Consider the following 13,632-nt stretch of genomic DNA (forward strand, 5'->3'; position numbering starts at 1 on the left):
GCACATCTACATAATTGATTGTTCTTGGCTCCCAGTAAATGCCAGGAGTGGGAAGTTGGGAGTCAGATGATGGTATGGAACTATGCAATGGTGGGAGTCTTTGAAAGCCTCTACAAGGGACCATATTGCATCGTTGCGAAGCTGGTCCCATGGTGTACGCTGGCAATTACCTAAGCAAATTAAATGGTTCCACTTTAACCAAATGAAGCTTTTCCAGCCCAACAGTCAAGAAGACAACAAGCCATGATCATGTGCACAGTGAGGTTGACTCATCCTATCCAGTGGGATGAGGTAGAAGGGGTTCCTAATGTGGCTCCTCCACAAGTACAGTATTGTTATACCAACATAGGAATTAGGAGCAAGAGTAGGCCATTCGGCCCCTTGAGCCTGCTCCACCATTTGATAAGATCATACCTGATCTGATGGTGACCTCAACTCTACTTTCCTGTCTACCCCTTATACCCTTTGACTCCCTTGTCAATCAAGAATTTATCTAACTCAGCCTTATAAATATTCAATGACCTGCCTCCACTGCTCTCTGGGGAAGAGAATTCCACAGACTAATGACCCTTTGAGAGAAAAAGTTTCTCCTCATCTCTGCCTTAAGTGGGAGACCCCTTATTTTTAAACTGTGACCCCCTGGTTCTAGTGTCTCTCATAAGGGGAAACATCCTCTCAGTATCCACTCTGTCAAGTCCCCTCAAGATCTTATATGTTTCAATAAGTTGAGGGAATAGCACAGGATTAAACCAAAGCTGGAACGGGGTCACTGTCAGGACTGCCCCTCAGAGAAGGTGAAAAGTAACAGAAATAACACTCTGCTTTTATTCCCTTCCCCCATGGGTGAAGACAAGGTGAGGGAAGATGGGCAGATTATTGTGGCTGCTGCTGTGTGGCTCTACTCTGAAGTAACAATAGAGACAATGATGATAGCATGTAGCTATGGTTCTGAGTACGAAAGTCAGATTGCCATTGGCCAAATGGCCTCATTTCAAAGCACCGCCCGGAAGGGTCCCCTTCAATCCATTAGTGGTCTTCGTAAAACAAGTTGTACGGGAGCTAAAGTGCGGGTGACTTCTTATGAGGTACCACATTGACCTTGAGGATGGTTGTGGGTCCAATGGTACTTCTGGAGAAAATGGTACCAAGTTTATTGAGAAAATCATGGGGGAAATGGGATCCAAGCAAATCATATCAGGAGGTAGTGGAGGTGGTGAATGATGCTGCAACTCCCTCACCAATAGCTATGATTTGAACAGCATAGACCAATCCATAAAGGCGGTCAGAGATAGTTTAAGGAAAATTCTGTATGAAATGAATGATGAGGAGTAACAGGAATTGGAGGAGAACCAAATTATAACCATCTATCTGCAAGATGTAGCAAATATCTAGAATTCCATGCTAAGACAATAAATCAGATTTTAAAAGAGGACCGGAGCACCTCTGATGAGACCACATGGAACAATGTATGTATAATATGGGTCTTAGTTGGTGGAACAAGCCTTGGAAAACCATCAATGCATTGCTGAAGGGAAACTCGCCTCATGGATGACTGATCGACACTTGACAGCAATGTCCACTTACCAACTTACCCTTACTATGTGCAAAGTCAAAAGGTTGGTGCAGGTGATCCTGATGAAGCACAAGTGTGATTGACAGAGACAGAGAAACATTACCCTGTTGGGAATGGTGCTGTATTACCACGTCCTGCCTGAAAATGTGACCCCCAAGTCCTCTGTTCCCCGAGGAGAACAAAGGGTGCATCGGGAAGACCACTTAGTAGAATATGGTGAACACCTAAAATACATGACCTGAGTGGATGGGACCACACGGGTGGCCTCAGATCTCATCAGGTGCACTCAAGCTCGAGATATGTTCATCTGCCCCTCCGATGCAGTGGAACACTTGGGATATGGTGAAATAGAATTTTACCATGAAAGTGACTTCCAGGTGGCAATCCCCCCGCTACAGTGTGCATATCGAGGAAAGGGTGAATATTCTGTTACTACTGTGCTCCGGGAATACTCGTCCAATGACCACTAGTACAATGTCCTATTGCAACAGTAACATTTTGTTTTACCCCAATCAGATCTATGGGACTTGCGGTGCGGGTGTTGTTAAGCATTTGTTGGCATGAGCAGATAAATATTATTATAAAGGATTAGTTAAAAGAGCAATGCACCAGTATGTGACTCAGTTCAGCTACGACATCCCACTGCTACAGGAACACTTGGTACAGTTAATGAAATGCGTCCACCAGTCGCAGAAGCAGTATTACACCTTAGCTCAGAAGAATCATGAAATAAGGAAAGAGATGCCCATGGTTGGGGAGACTCATCCGGGTGGGATATTGGTATGAATATCGAAGCCCATCCATGGATAAGGATTATCTCCCACGTCTTGATCATTGTCCAGCCGGAAATTGTGGTTTACCTACTGGTAATGACTTGCGGCCTCTGTCGACAATACAAACAGTAAAAGTTAGTCAGGTTGCTATGGGAAACATGGGAGGAAGACTACAATAAGGTAGAATAAGTACCTCTGACCCGATTGTTCCATCACAAAACCACTTGAGGGTGGAATGCAAGAAGGTGTCAATATCTTTGATTTGACAAATCTATGCTGTAACTTGACTGAATTTAATGCACCAGCGTGCTTTGAGAGGCTGAGTGTTGGGTTACCGGGCAAACTTCTGTAAAAAGGAATTGCTGCAGTTTGAAGCTATTCATACTGTCCTAAACACTGTTATTTGAGTGATCTAGATTTTCCAGCTGTGTGAGAAATCGGCATTATCTGTGGCAAGCTCCGAAGTCAAGCTGATAACAATTGGCAATGGTATCAGACTAGAAAACCATAAGGCTACGGTTGGAACATTTACATCTCGGATAAGGGAGTGAACTTGGAGAATTCTGCAGGACAAACCTTTAGGCCATTGCAAAATGAGCAACTTCGGTAACCCCTGCAGAGATGGCATCGAAGCCCATTGGTTACAGTTGAGGAGAAGAGACAACAACGACTGACAATCGGTAATGAGATCTGGGACGTGTACATATTGGGCGGCTGGTCAAGATTGTGGTCTAAAAATAGCAGTCCGAGGGCACTCACTGCTGCTGTAGTGAGTCAGGCAACTTGATTGGTCACACAGAAAGAAGAACCTAGTAGTCACTGCCAAACTGATCACTCGCTGGTGTTAGTACGTACGTATGTGTGTTGATGTTTGTTTGTAATTATTATTCATTTTAAATAAAATTAAACTGTAGTATAAGGGTCTTAAGGGTTAATGTTTTAGTCAGCAAGAGTAACCCCTCCCACTGTAGTGATGGAGATGTAATAGTCACATGGGTCACATAGGCTTGGAAGAAGCAAGATGTATCATGAGAGATGCTCGCAAAACATGTTTAAGGACAGTTTATATAGTTGTATAAATACAATAAACGAGTTAGTTTATTAAGTTTTAGTTCCCGAAAAATGCGGGAACTCCCGAAAAGAGCAGGGAACCTCTCAAAAGAGCGGGAAAACCTCAATTAAAGCAACAAAAATTTCTAACAAGTAAGGAAACTCCCGAAAGCATTTAACAAAGGACGGATTCAAAATACATGATGTCTGCAAGCTTTCAGAATTGGGAAGGGCCCAATCAGATACAGAATTAGTCGATGTGCAGAAAAAGATTTCTATGATTTAGAATAAAGAACAAAGAACAAAGAAAATTACAGCACAGGAACAGGCCCTTCGGCCCTCCAAGCCTACGCCGATCCAAATCCTCCATCTAAACCTGTCGCCTATTTTCTAAGGGTCTGTATCTCTTTACTTCCTGCCCATTCATGTATCTGTCTAGATACATCTTAAAAGACGCTATCGTGCCCGCGTCTACCACCTCCACTGGCAATGCGTTCCATGCACCCACCACCCTCTGCGTAAAGAAATTTCCACGCATATGCCCCCTAAACTTTTCCCCTTTCACTTTGAAATCGTGTCCCCTTGTAATTGAATCCCCCACTCTGGGAAAAAGCTTCGTGCTATCCACTCTGTCTATTCCTCTCATGATTTTGTACACCTCAATCAGCTACACACCAAATCTGAAGCAGAGCAAGTAAAGACTCTATTATACTCCATGGGTGTAATTGTTGTTAACGTGATCATAAGACAAGGCATCAATGAGGCGTCAGACAAGTTTGATGATGTTTTATAAGCCTTCGACAAATACTTTAATTAGCTTTAATAAAAGGATCCAGAAGCTGGACAAACCAATGGGCGCTTTCATTAATGATTTGAACATATTGGCTAAGGGATGTGAGTATGAGACTGATGAGTCTTTACCAGGTCTTTTACAGTCAAAAGATGACCTCATCCTCGAGAAAGCAATTCAGACGGTGCGACAGGCAGAGGTCCGAAAACAAAATAGAGCCATCCTGCGGGCTGAAGAGAAGCCTTGGATCGGAAAGAATCCGATGACAGTTCCTGAAGCCCAGGACAGAAAATCAATCTCCAGATAACAAGGTACACTCAGGTAGGAAGATGCATGACACCATGAAACCCTGCCAGCACTGCGGAGCCAGAAATACCCACAGGCACGAGCAGTGAAGCAGAGTGCTTTAATTGCAAAAAGACAAGCATTTTGAAAGATGTGCTTGATCAAGAGCCTGCAAACAAACAGTCTTCACATCTAGAGCTGTGAATGAAGTGGAACAACTTCCATTGGAAGATAAACCAGGAGGCTTCCGAGGGGGGAATTAATAATCCCAATCAGGCATTCTGGATGGCAGACATTTATGTCAGTGGACATATAACTAATTTCAAATTGGACACAGGTGCATGTGTCACAGTGTTGTCAGAACAAGAGCTGTGGTTGTTGATACATTGCTTGCAATCACTCAGTTACACGATCCAGGAGGGATTGAACTGAGGGTCAAGGGGAAGCTACAAGTGACGCTTCAATACAGGGAAAGGCAGATAATGGAAACACTGTGCAGTCTGAAAAAACATTTCCTCTGTCTAGCAGAAAAGGGTGCTTAGACCTACATCTAACTGAAAAAGTGGATGAAATCAAACAGCCAGAGTCCAACAGACTTTCCAAACTATTTTCAGGTCTCGGAAGACTGAAGAACGAGTAATTTATTAGTGATTACTAGCTGTACTAGTGCTGTTTGCACAGAGAGTGAGGCTGTAAGTGGAGTGTGGGTATTTTCGCTGGCTGGGGACGGGGGTGGTGGAAGATGTTCTTTGGTCTCTTTCTTTTCTGCCTTCTCAGCCTCAAAGGTACAGGGGATAAAGCTGATTGTAAATAGCTGGTAAGTTATTACACTAGCAAAATTTCATTGTAAAGTTAAGTAATGGCAGGTCAGCTCAGCCAGGTGGGATGTGCCTCCTGTGCAATGTGGGAAGTTGTGGACATGCCTTGTGACCGAAGTGAACATGTTTGCAGAAAGTGTCAGGTTGCAGAAGCATGAGCTTCGGGTTTCGGAGCTCAAACAGCGGCTGGAGTCACTGTGGCGCATCCACGAGGTGGAGGACTACGTGGATGGCACATTTCAGGAGGTGGTCAACCCGGTGCCTCGGCAAGCACAGTCAGGGGGGGGGGGGGGAGGGGGGGGAGGACAGGAAAAGAGGTCAGGGCAGGTAGTACAGGAGTTCCCAGAGGACACCCCGCTTTTTAACCGGAATTCAGTTCTGAGTACCGATGGGAAAGAGGGTTCCTCTGGAGAGTGCATCGAGAGTCATAACCGGAACATCATGGGTGACTCAGCTGTGCTGGGATGGAGAAAAAGGGACAAGCGAGCAATAGTGGTAGGGATTCTATGGTTAGAGGAACAGATAGGCGTTTTTGTGATCGTAGACGTGATTCCAGGATAGTTTGTTGCCTCCCTGGTGCAAGGGTCATGGACATCACTGAGTGGCTACAGAGTAGTCTGGAGGATGAGGGTGCACAGCCAGAGGTCATGGTCCACATTGGTACCAATGACATAGGTAGAAAGAGAGATGAGATCCTGCAACAAGAATTTAGGGAGCTAGGTCACAGATTAAAAAGCAGGACCTCAAAAGGTTGTAATCTCTGGATTCTGGATTACTCCCGGTGCCGCATGCTGGTGAGTATAGGAATAGGAGGATAAAACAGATGAATGCGTGGCTGAAGAGATGGTACAGGAGGGAGGGCTTTAGTGTCCTGGATCACTGGGTCTGTTTCTGACGAAGGTGGGACCTGTGCAAGTTGGACAGGTTGCACCTGAACCGGAACGGGACCAACATCCCTGCTGGGAGGTTTGCTAGTGCTGTTGGGGGTGGTGGGTGGGGTGGCGGGGGGGAGGTTTAAACTAATTTGGCAGGGGGATGGCATACAGACTGGAGGTACAGTAGGGGGTGATGCACAATCAAATATAGAAGAGAAACTAAGTCAGTCTGGAAGGCAGAGCAAATCTAGACCTGTTAAGGCACAACCGAACAATGCAAGGCTGGATTGCATCTATTTTAACGCAAGGAGTCTTACAAGTAAGGCAGATGAATTGAGGGTGTTGATTAACACATGGGAATATGATATTATTGCTATCACAGAGACATGGTTGAGGGAGGGGCAGGACTGACAGCTCAATATCCCTGGGTATAGAATCTTCTATATTGAGAGGGGAGGGTGTAAAACAGGAGGTGGCATTGCACTGTTGATCAAGGAGTCAATTACTGCAGTAAGGAGGGATGATATCTTGGAAGGTTCCTCAAATGAGGCTATATGGGTAGAAGTTAAAAACAAAAAGGGGTAAATCACTTGGCTGGGAGTGTACTACAGGCCTCCAAACAGTCAGGGAGAGATAGAGGAGCAGATATGTAGGCAAATCTCAGAGAGGTGTAAAAATAATAGGGTAATAATATTCGGGGATTTGAACATCCCCAATATGAAAGGAGATAGTATTAGTGCAAAAGGCTTAAAGGGGGCAGAATTCTTAAAGTGCATTCAAGAGAGCTTTTTGAGCCAGTACGTAGAAAGTCCGACAAGAGGAGGGGAAGTACTGGACCTAATCCTAGGGAATGAAGCCGGACAAGTGATAAAAGTGTCAGTGGGGGAGCATTTCAGGGATAGTGACCATAACTGTAAGATTTAAGGTAGTTATGGAAAAGGACAAAGAGGGACTGGAAATAAAAGTACTGAATTGGGGGAAGGCAGATTTCAATATGATAAAATAGGATCTGGCCAAAGTGGACTGGGAACAGCTTCTTGTAGGAAACTCTACATCAGACCAGTGGGAGTCATTCAGAAAGGAAATAGTGAGAGTTCAGATCCAACATGTTCCCGTAAAGGTGAAGAGTAGGTTCAGCAAGTCCAGGGAACCCAGGATGTCAAGGGATACAGAGGATTGGATAAAGAAATAAAAAGGAGGCTTGTGGCAGATTCAGAGTGCTGAAAACACTGGAGGCCCTAGAGGAGTATAGAAAGTGTAGGGGGGTATTTCAAAAAGTAATTAGGAGAGCAGAGGGGGCATGAAAAAACACTGGCAGGCAAGATAAAGGAAAATCACAAGGCATTTTATAAGTATATTAAGGGCAAGAGGATAATCAGGGAAAGAATAGGGCCCATTCAGGACCAAAGTGGCAATCTGTGTGTGGAGCCAGAGGACATAGGTGAGGTTTCAAATGATTACTTTTCATCTGTGTTCACTATGGAGAAGGACGATGTAGCTGTAGAGATCAGGGAGGGGATTGAGATATACTTGACAAATTAGTATTGAAAGGAAGGAAGTATTAGCTGTTTCAGCGGGCTTAAAGGAGGATAAATTCCCAGGCCCAGATGAGATTTATCCCAGGCTGCTTGATGAGGCAAGGAAGATATTGCTGGATCTCTGACATAAATTTTCAAATCCTCTCTGGCCACAGGAGAGGTACCAGAGGACTGGAGGTCAGCGAATGTGATAGCATTATTCAAGAAGGGTAGCAGGGATAAACCAGGTAATTACAGGCCAGTGAGTCTAACATCAGTGGTAGGGAACATTGGAAAAAATTCTGAGGCAGGATTAAACTCCACTTGGAGAGGCAGGGATTAATCAGGGATGGTCAGCATGGCTTTGTCAGGTGGAGGTTGTGTCTAACAAACCTGATGGAATTTTTCGAGGAGGTGACTAGATGCATAGATGAGGATGAAGCAGTTGATGTAATCTACATGGACTTCAGTAAGACGTTTGACAAGATTCCGGATGGGAGATTGGTTAAGAAGGTAAGAGCCCATGGGATCCAGAGCAATTTGGCAAATTGGATCCAAAATTGGCTTAGTGGAAGGAGGCAGAGGGTGATGGTCGAGGTTTGCTTTTGCGATTGGAAGCCTGTTACCAGTGGTGTACCGCAGGGATCGGGGCTGGGACTCTTACTGTTTGTAGTGTGCATTAATGATTTAGATGTGAATATAGGAGGTATGATCAGTAAGTTTGCAGATGACACAAAAATTGGTGGTGTCGTAAATAGTGAGGAGGAAAGCCTTACATTACAGGACAATATAGTTGGGCTGGTAAGACGGGCGGAAGAGTGGCAAATGAAATTTAATCCTGAGAAGTGTGAGGACTTGGGAGCATTTGGGAGGACTAACAAGTCAAGGGAGTATACAATGGATGGTCGGACCTTAGGATGTACAGAGGGTCAGAGGGACCTTGATGTACTTGTCCATAAATCACTGGAGGCAGCAGCACAGGTAGATAAGGTGCTTAGGAAGGCATATGGGATACTTGCCTTTATTAGCCGAGGCATAGAATATAAGAGCAGGGAGGTTATCATGAAGCAGTATAAAACGCTAGTTAGAGTCATTAGAGTCGTACAGCATAGAAACAGGCCCTTCGGTCCACCGCGTCCATACCGACAATCATGCCTATCTATACTAATCCCATCTGCCTGCATTAATTCCATATCCCTCTATGCCTTGCTCATTCAAGTACCTGTCCAGATGCCTCTTAAATGTCGCTACTGTTCCAGCCTCCACCACCTCCTCAGGCAGCTCATTCCAGATACCCACTATTCTTTGTGTGAAAAATTTACCCCTTTGATCCCCGTTAAACCTCCTCCCTCTCACCTTAAATCTATGCCCTCTAGTTTTAGTCACCCCTACCATGGGAAACAGACTCTGGCTATCTACCCAATCTATGCCTCTCATAATTTTATATACCTCTATCATGTCCCCTCTCAGCCTCCTTCGCTCCAGGGAAAACAGACCCAGCCTATCCAATCTCTCTTTATTACTCAAGCCCTCCAAACCAGGCAACATCCTTGTGAATCTTTTCTGCACCCTCTCTAGCTTAATCACATCTTTCCTGCAGTGCAGCAACCAGAACTGCACACAGTACTCCAAATGCGGCCTAACCAACGTCATGTACAACTGTAATATGACGTCCCAACTCTTGTCCTCAATGCCTCGGCCAATGAAGGCAAGCATGCCATACGCCTTCTTCACCACCCTGTCTACCTGTGTTGCCACTTTCAGGGAACTATGTACTTGCACCCAAGGTCTCTCTGCTCAACAACAATCCCCAGGGCCCTACCATTCACTGTATATGTCCTGCCCTGGTTTAACTTCCCAAAATGCATCACTTGACACTTGTCTGCTTTAAATTCCACTTGCCAATCCCTTGCCCACTTTCTCAGTTGATCGAGATCTTGTTGTAACCTTCGACAACCTTCTTCACTGTCCACTCTACCACCAATTTTGGTGTCATCTGCAAACTTACTAATCATGCCCCTTACATTCACATCCAAGTCATTAATATATATGACAAACAGAGGGCCCAGCACTGATCCCTGCAACACACCACTGGTCACCGGCCTCCAATCTGAAAAACAACCCTCCACTACCACCCTCTGCCTCCTATCACCAAGCCAATTTTGTATCCAATTTGCTAGCTCACCCTGGATCCCATGTGTTCGTACCTTCGGGACCAGCCTACCATGCGGGACCTTGTCAAAGGCCTTGCTAAAGTCCATGTAGACAATGTCCATCGCCCTGCCCTCACCAATCCTCTTGGTTACCTCCTCGAAAAACTCAATCAAATTCGTGAGACATGATTTCCCACGCACAAAGCCATGCTGACTATCCCTAATCAGACCATGCCTTTCCAGATGCATATAAATCCTGTCTCTCAGAATCCCTTCCAGTAACTTTCGCACCACTGATGTAAGGCTCACTGGCCTGTAGTTCCCTGGCTTATCCCTGCTGCCCTTCTTAAATAAAGGAGGCACAACATGAACTATACTCCAGTCTTCCGGTGTTGTAGCAATGTAGTTAACTCTTACATGCCCTCTGAAATGGCCTAACAAGCCACTTAGTTGTACCGAACCGCTACAAAGTCTATAAAAAGGAATGAAACCGGACGGACCACCCGGCATCGACCTAGGCACCGGAAACGACAACGGCAAAACCAGCCCTGTCAACCCTGCAAAGTCCTCCTTACTAACATCTGGGAGCTTGTGCCAAAGTTGGGAGAGCTGTCCCAGGACTAGTCAAGCAACAGCCTGACATAGTCATACTCACGGAATCATACCTTACAGGCAATGTCCCAGACACTGCCATCACCATCCCCGGGTACGTCCTGTCCCACCGGCAGGACAGACCCAGCAGAGGTGGTGGCACAGTGGTATACAGCAGGGAGGGAGTTGCCCTGGGAGTCCTCAACATCAACTCCGGACCCCATGAAGTCTCATGACATCAGGTCAAACACGGGCAAGGTCACCTCCTACTGATTACCACCTATCGCCCTCCCTCGGCTGATGACTCAGTACTCCTCCATGTTGAACACCACTCGGAGGAAGCACCGAGGGTGGCAAGGGCACAAAATGAACTCTGGGTGGGGGACTTCAATGTCCATCACCAAGAGTGGCTCGGTAGCACCACTACTGAACGAGCTGGCCGAGTCCGAGAGGATATAGCTGCTAGACTGGGTCTGCGGCAGGTGGTGGGGGAACCAACACGAGGGAAGAACATACTCGACCTCGTTCTCACCAATCTACCTGCCGCAGATACCTCTGTCCATGACATTATTGGTAGGAGTGACCACCGCACAGTCCTTGTGGAGACGAAGTCCCGCCTTCACATTGAGGATACCGTCCATCATGTTGTGTGGCACTATCACCGTGCTGAATGGGATAGATTTTGAACAGATCTAGCAATGCAAAACTGGGCATCCATGAGGCGCTGTGGGCCATCAGCAGCAGCAGAATTGTACTCAACCGCAATCTGTAACCTCATGGCCCGGCATATCCCCCACTCTACCATTACCATCAAGCCAAGAGACCAACCCTGGTTCAATGAAGAGTGCAGGAGGGCATGCCAGGAGCACCATTCAAACCTCAAAATGAGGTGTCAACCCAGTGAAGCTACAACCCAGGACTACTTGCATGCCAAACAGCGTAAGCAGCATGCGATAGACAGAGCTAAGCGATCCCATAACCAACGGATCAGATCTAAGCTCTGCAGTCCTGCCACATCCAGCCGAGAATGGTGGTGGACAATTCAACAACTAACTGGAGGAGGTGGCTCCACAAATATCCCCATCCTCAATGATGGGGGAGCGCAGCACATCAGTGCGAAAGATAAGGCTGAAGCATTTGCAACAATCTTCAGCCAGAAGTGCCGAGTTGATAATCCATCTCGGCCTCCTCCTGAAGTCCCCAGCATCACAGATGCCAGACTTCAACCAATTCTATTCACTCCACGTGATATCAAGAAACGAATGAAGGCACTGGATACTGCAAAAGCTATGGGCCCGACAATATTCCGGCAATAGTACTGAAGACCTGTGCTCCAGAACTTGCTGCGCCCCTAGCCAAGCTGTTCCAGTACAGCTACAACACTGGCATCTACCCTGCAATGTGGAAAATTGCCCAGGTATGTCCTGTACACAAAAAGCAGGACAAGTCCAACCCGGCCAATTACCGCCCCATCAGCCTACTCTCAATCATCAGTGAAGTGATGGAAGTTGTCGTCAACAGTGCCATCAAGCGGCACATGCTTAGCAACAACCTGCTCAGTGACGCTCAATTTGGTTTCTGCCAGGGTCACTCAGCTCCTGACCTCATTACAGCCTTGGTTCAAACATGGACAAAAGAGCTGAACTCAAGAGGTGAGGTGAGAGTGACTGCCCTTGACATCAAGGCAGCATTTGACCGAGTATGGCATCAAGGAGCCCCAGCAAAACTGAGGTCAATGGGAATCAGGAGGAAAACCCTCTGCTGGCTGGAGTCATACCTAGCGCAAAGGAAGATGGTTGTGGTTGTTCGAGGTCAATCATCTGAGCTCCAGGACATCACTGCAGGAGTTCCTCAGGGTAGTGTCCTAGGCCCAACCATCTTCAGCTGCTTCATCAGTGACCTTCCTTCAATCATAAGGTCAGAAGTGGGGATGTTCGCATATGATTGCACAATGTTCAGCACCATTCGTGACTCCTCAGATACTGAAGCAGTCCGTGTTGAAATGCAGCAAGACCTGGACAATATCCAGGCTTGGGCTGATCAGTGGCAAGTAACAAGTGCCAGGCAATGACCATCTCCAACAAGAGAGAATCTAACCATCTCCCCTTGACATTCAACGGCATTACCATCGCTGAATCCCCCACTAGCAACATCCCAGGGGCTACCATTGACCAGAAACTGAACTGCAGTAGCCATATAAATACCGTGGCGACATGAGCAGGTCAAAAGCTAGGAATCCTGAGGCGAGTAACTCACCTCCTGACTCCCCAAAGCCTGTCCACCATCTACAAGGCACAAGTCAGGAGTGTGATGGAATACTCTCCACTTGCCTGGATGGGCGCAGCTCCAACAACACTCAAGAAGCACGACACCATCCAGAACAAAGCAGCCTGCTTGATTGGCACCCCATCTGCAAACATTCACTCCTTCCATCACCGACGCACAGTGGCAGCAGTGTGTACAATCTACAAGATGCAAACAAACAAAGAACAGTACAGCACAGGAACAGGCCATTTGGCCCTCCAAGCCTGCGCCGATCTTGATGCCTGCCTAAACTAAAACCTTCTGCACTTCCGGAGCCCATATCCCTCTATTCCCTTCCTATTCATGTATTTGTCAAGATGTCTCTTAAACGTCGCTATCGTATCTGCTTCCACCACCTCCCCTGGCAGCAAGCTCCAAGCACTCACCACGCTCTGTGTAAAAAACTTGCCTCGCACATCCCCTCTAAACTTTGCCCCTCGCACCATAAACCTATGTCCCTTAGCAACTGACTCTTCCACCCTGGGATAAAGCTTCTGACTATCCACTCTGTCCATGCCGCTCATAACTTTGTAAACCTCTATCATGTCGCCCCTCCACCTCCGTCGTTCCAGTGAAAACAATCCGAGTTTATCCAACCTCTCCTCACAGTTAATGCCCTCCAGACCAGGCAACATCCTGGTAAAACTCTTCTGTACCCTCTCCAAAGCCTCCACGTCCTTCTGGTAGTGTGGCGACCAGAATTGCACGCAATATTCTAAGTGTGGCCTAACTAAGGTTCTGTACAGCTGCAACATACCTTGCCAATTTTTATACTCTAGGCTCTGACCGATGAAGGCAAGCATGCCGTATGCCTTCTTGACTACCTTATCCACCTGCGTTGCCACTTTCAGTGACCTGTGGACCTGCACGCCCAGATCTCTCTGCCCGTCAATACTCCCAAGG

At 46.6% G+C, this 13,632-nt stretch overlaps 1 protein-coding gene across 1 annotated transcript in view; it reads right to left on the reverse strand.

Moving 5' to 3' along the window:
- Positions 1–2,347: 2,347 nt before the first annotated feature.
- Positions 2,348–13,632, reverse strand: part of LOC137356075 (rap guanine nucleotide exchange factor 2-like) — a 179,701-nt gene continuing 168,416 nt past the window's right edge. The window contains exon 18 of the mRNA XM_068021904.1: positions 2,348–2,456. Coding sequence (XP_067878005.1) covers positions 2,434–2,456 — 23 coding nt within the window. The 3' untranslated portion in view covers positions 2,348–2,433. The remainder of the gene's footprint in view (positions 2,457–13,632) is intronic.

Source organism: Heterodontus francisci, chromosome 1 (assembly GCF_036365525.1).
Source record: "Heterodontus francisci isolate sHetFra1 chromosome 1, sHetFra1.hap1, whole genome shotgun sequence".
Taxonomy (NCBI): domain Eukaryota; kingdom Metazoa; phylum Chordata; class Chondrichthyes; order Heterodontiformes; family Heterodontidae; genus Heterodontus; species Heterodontus francisci.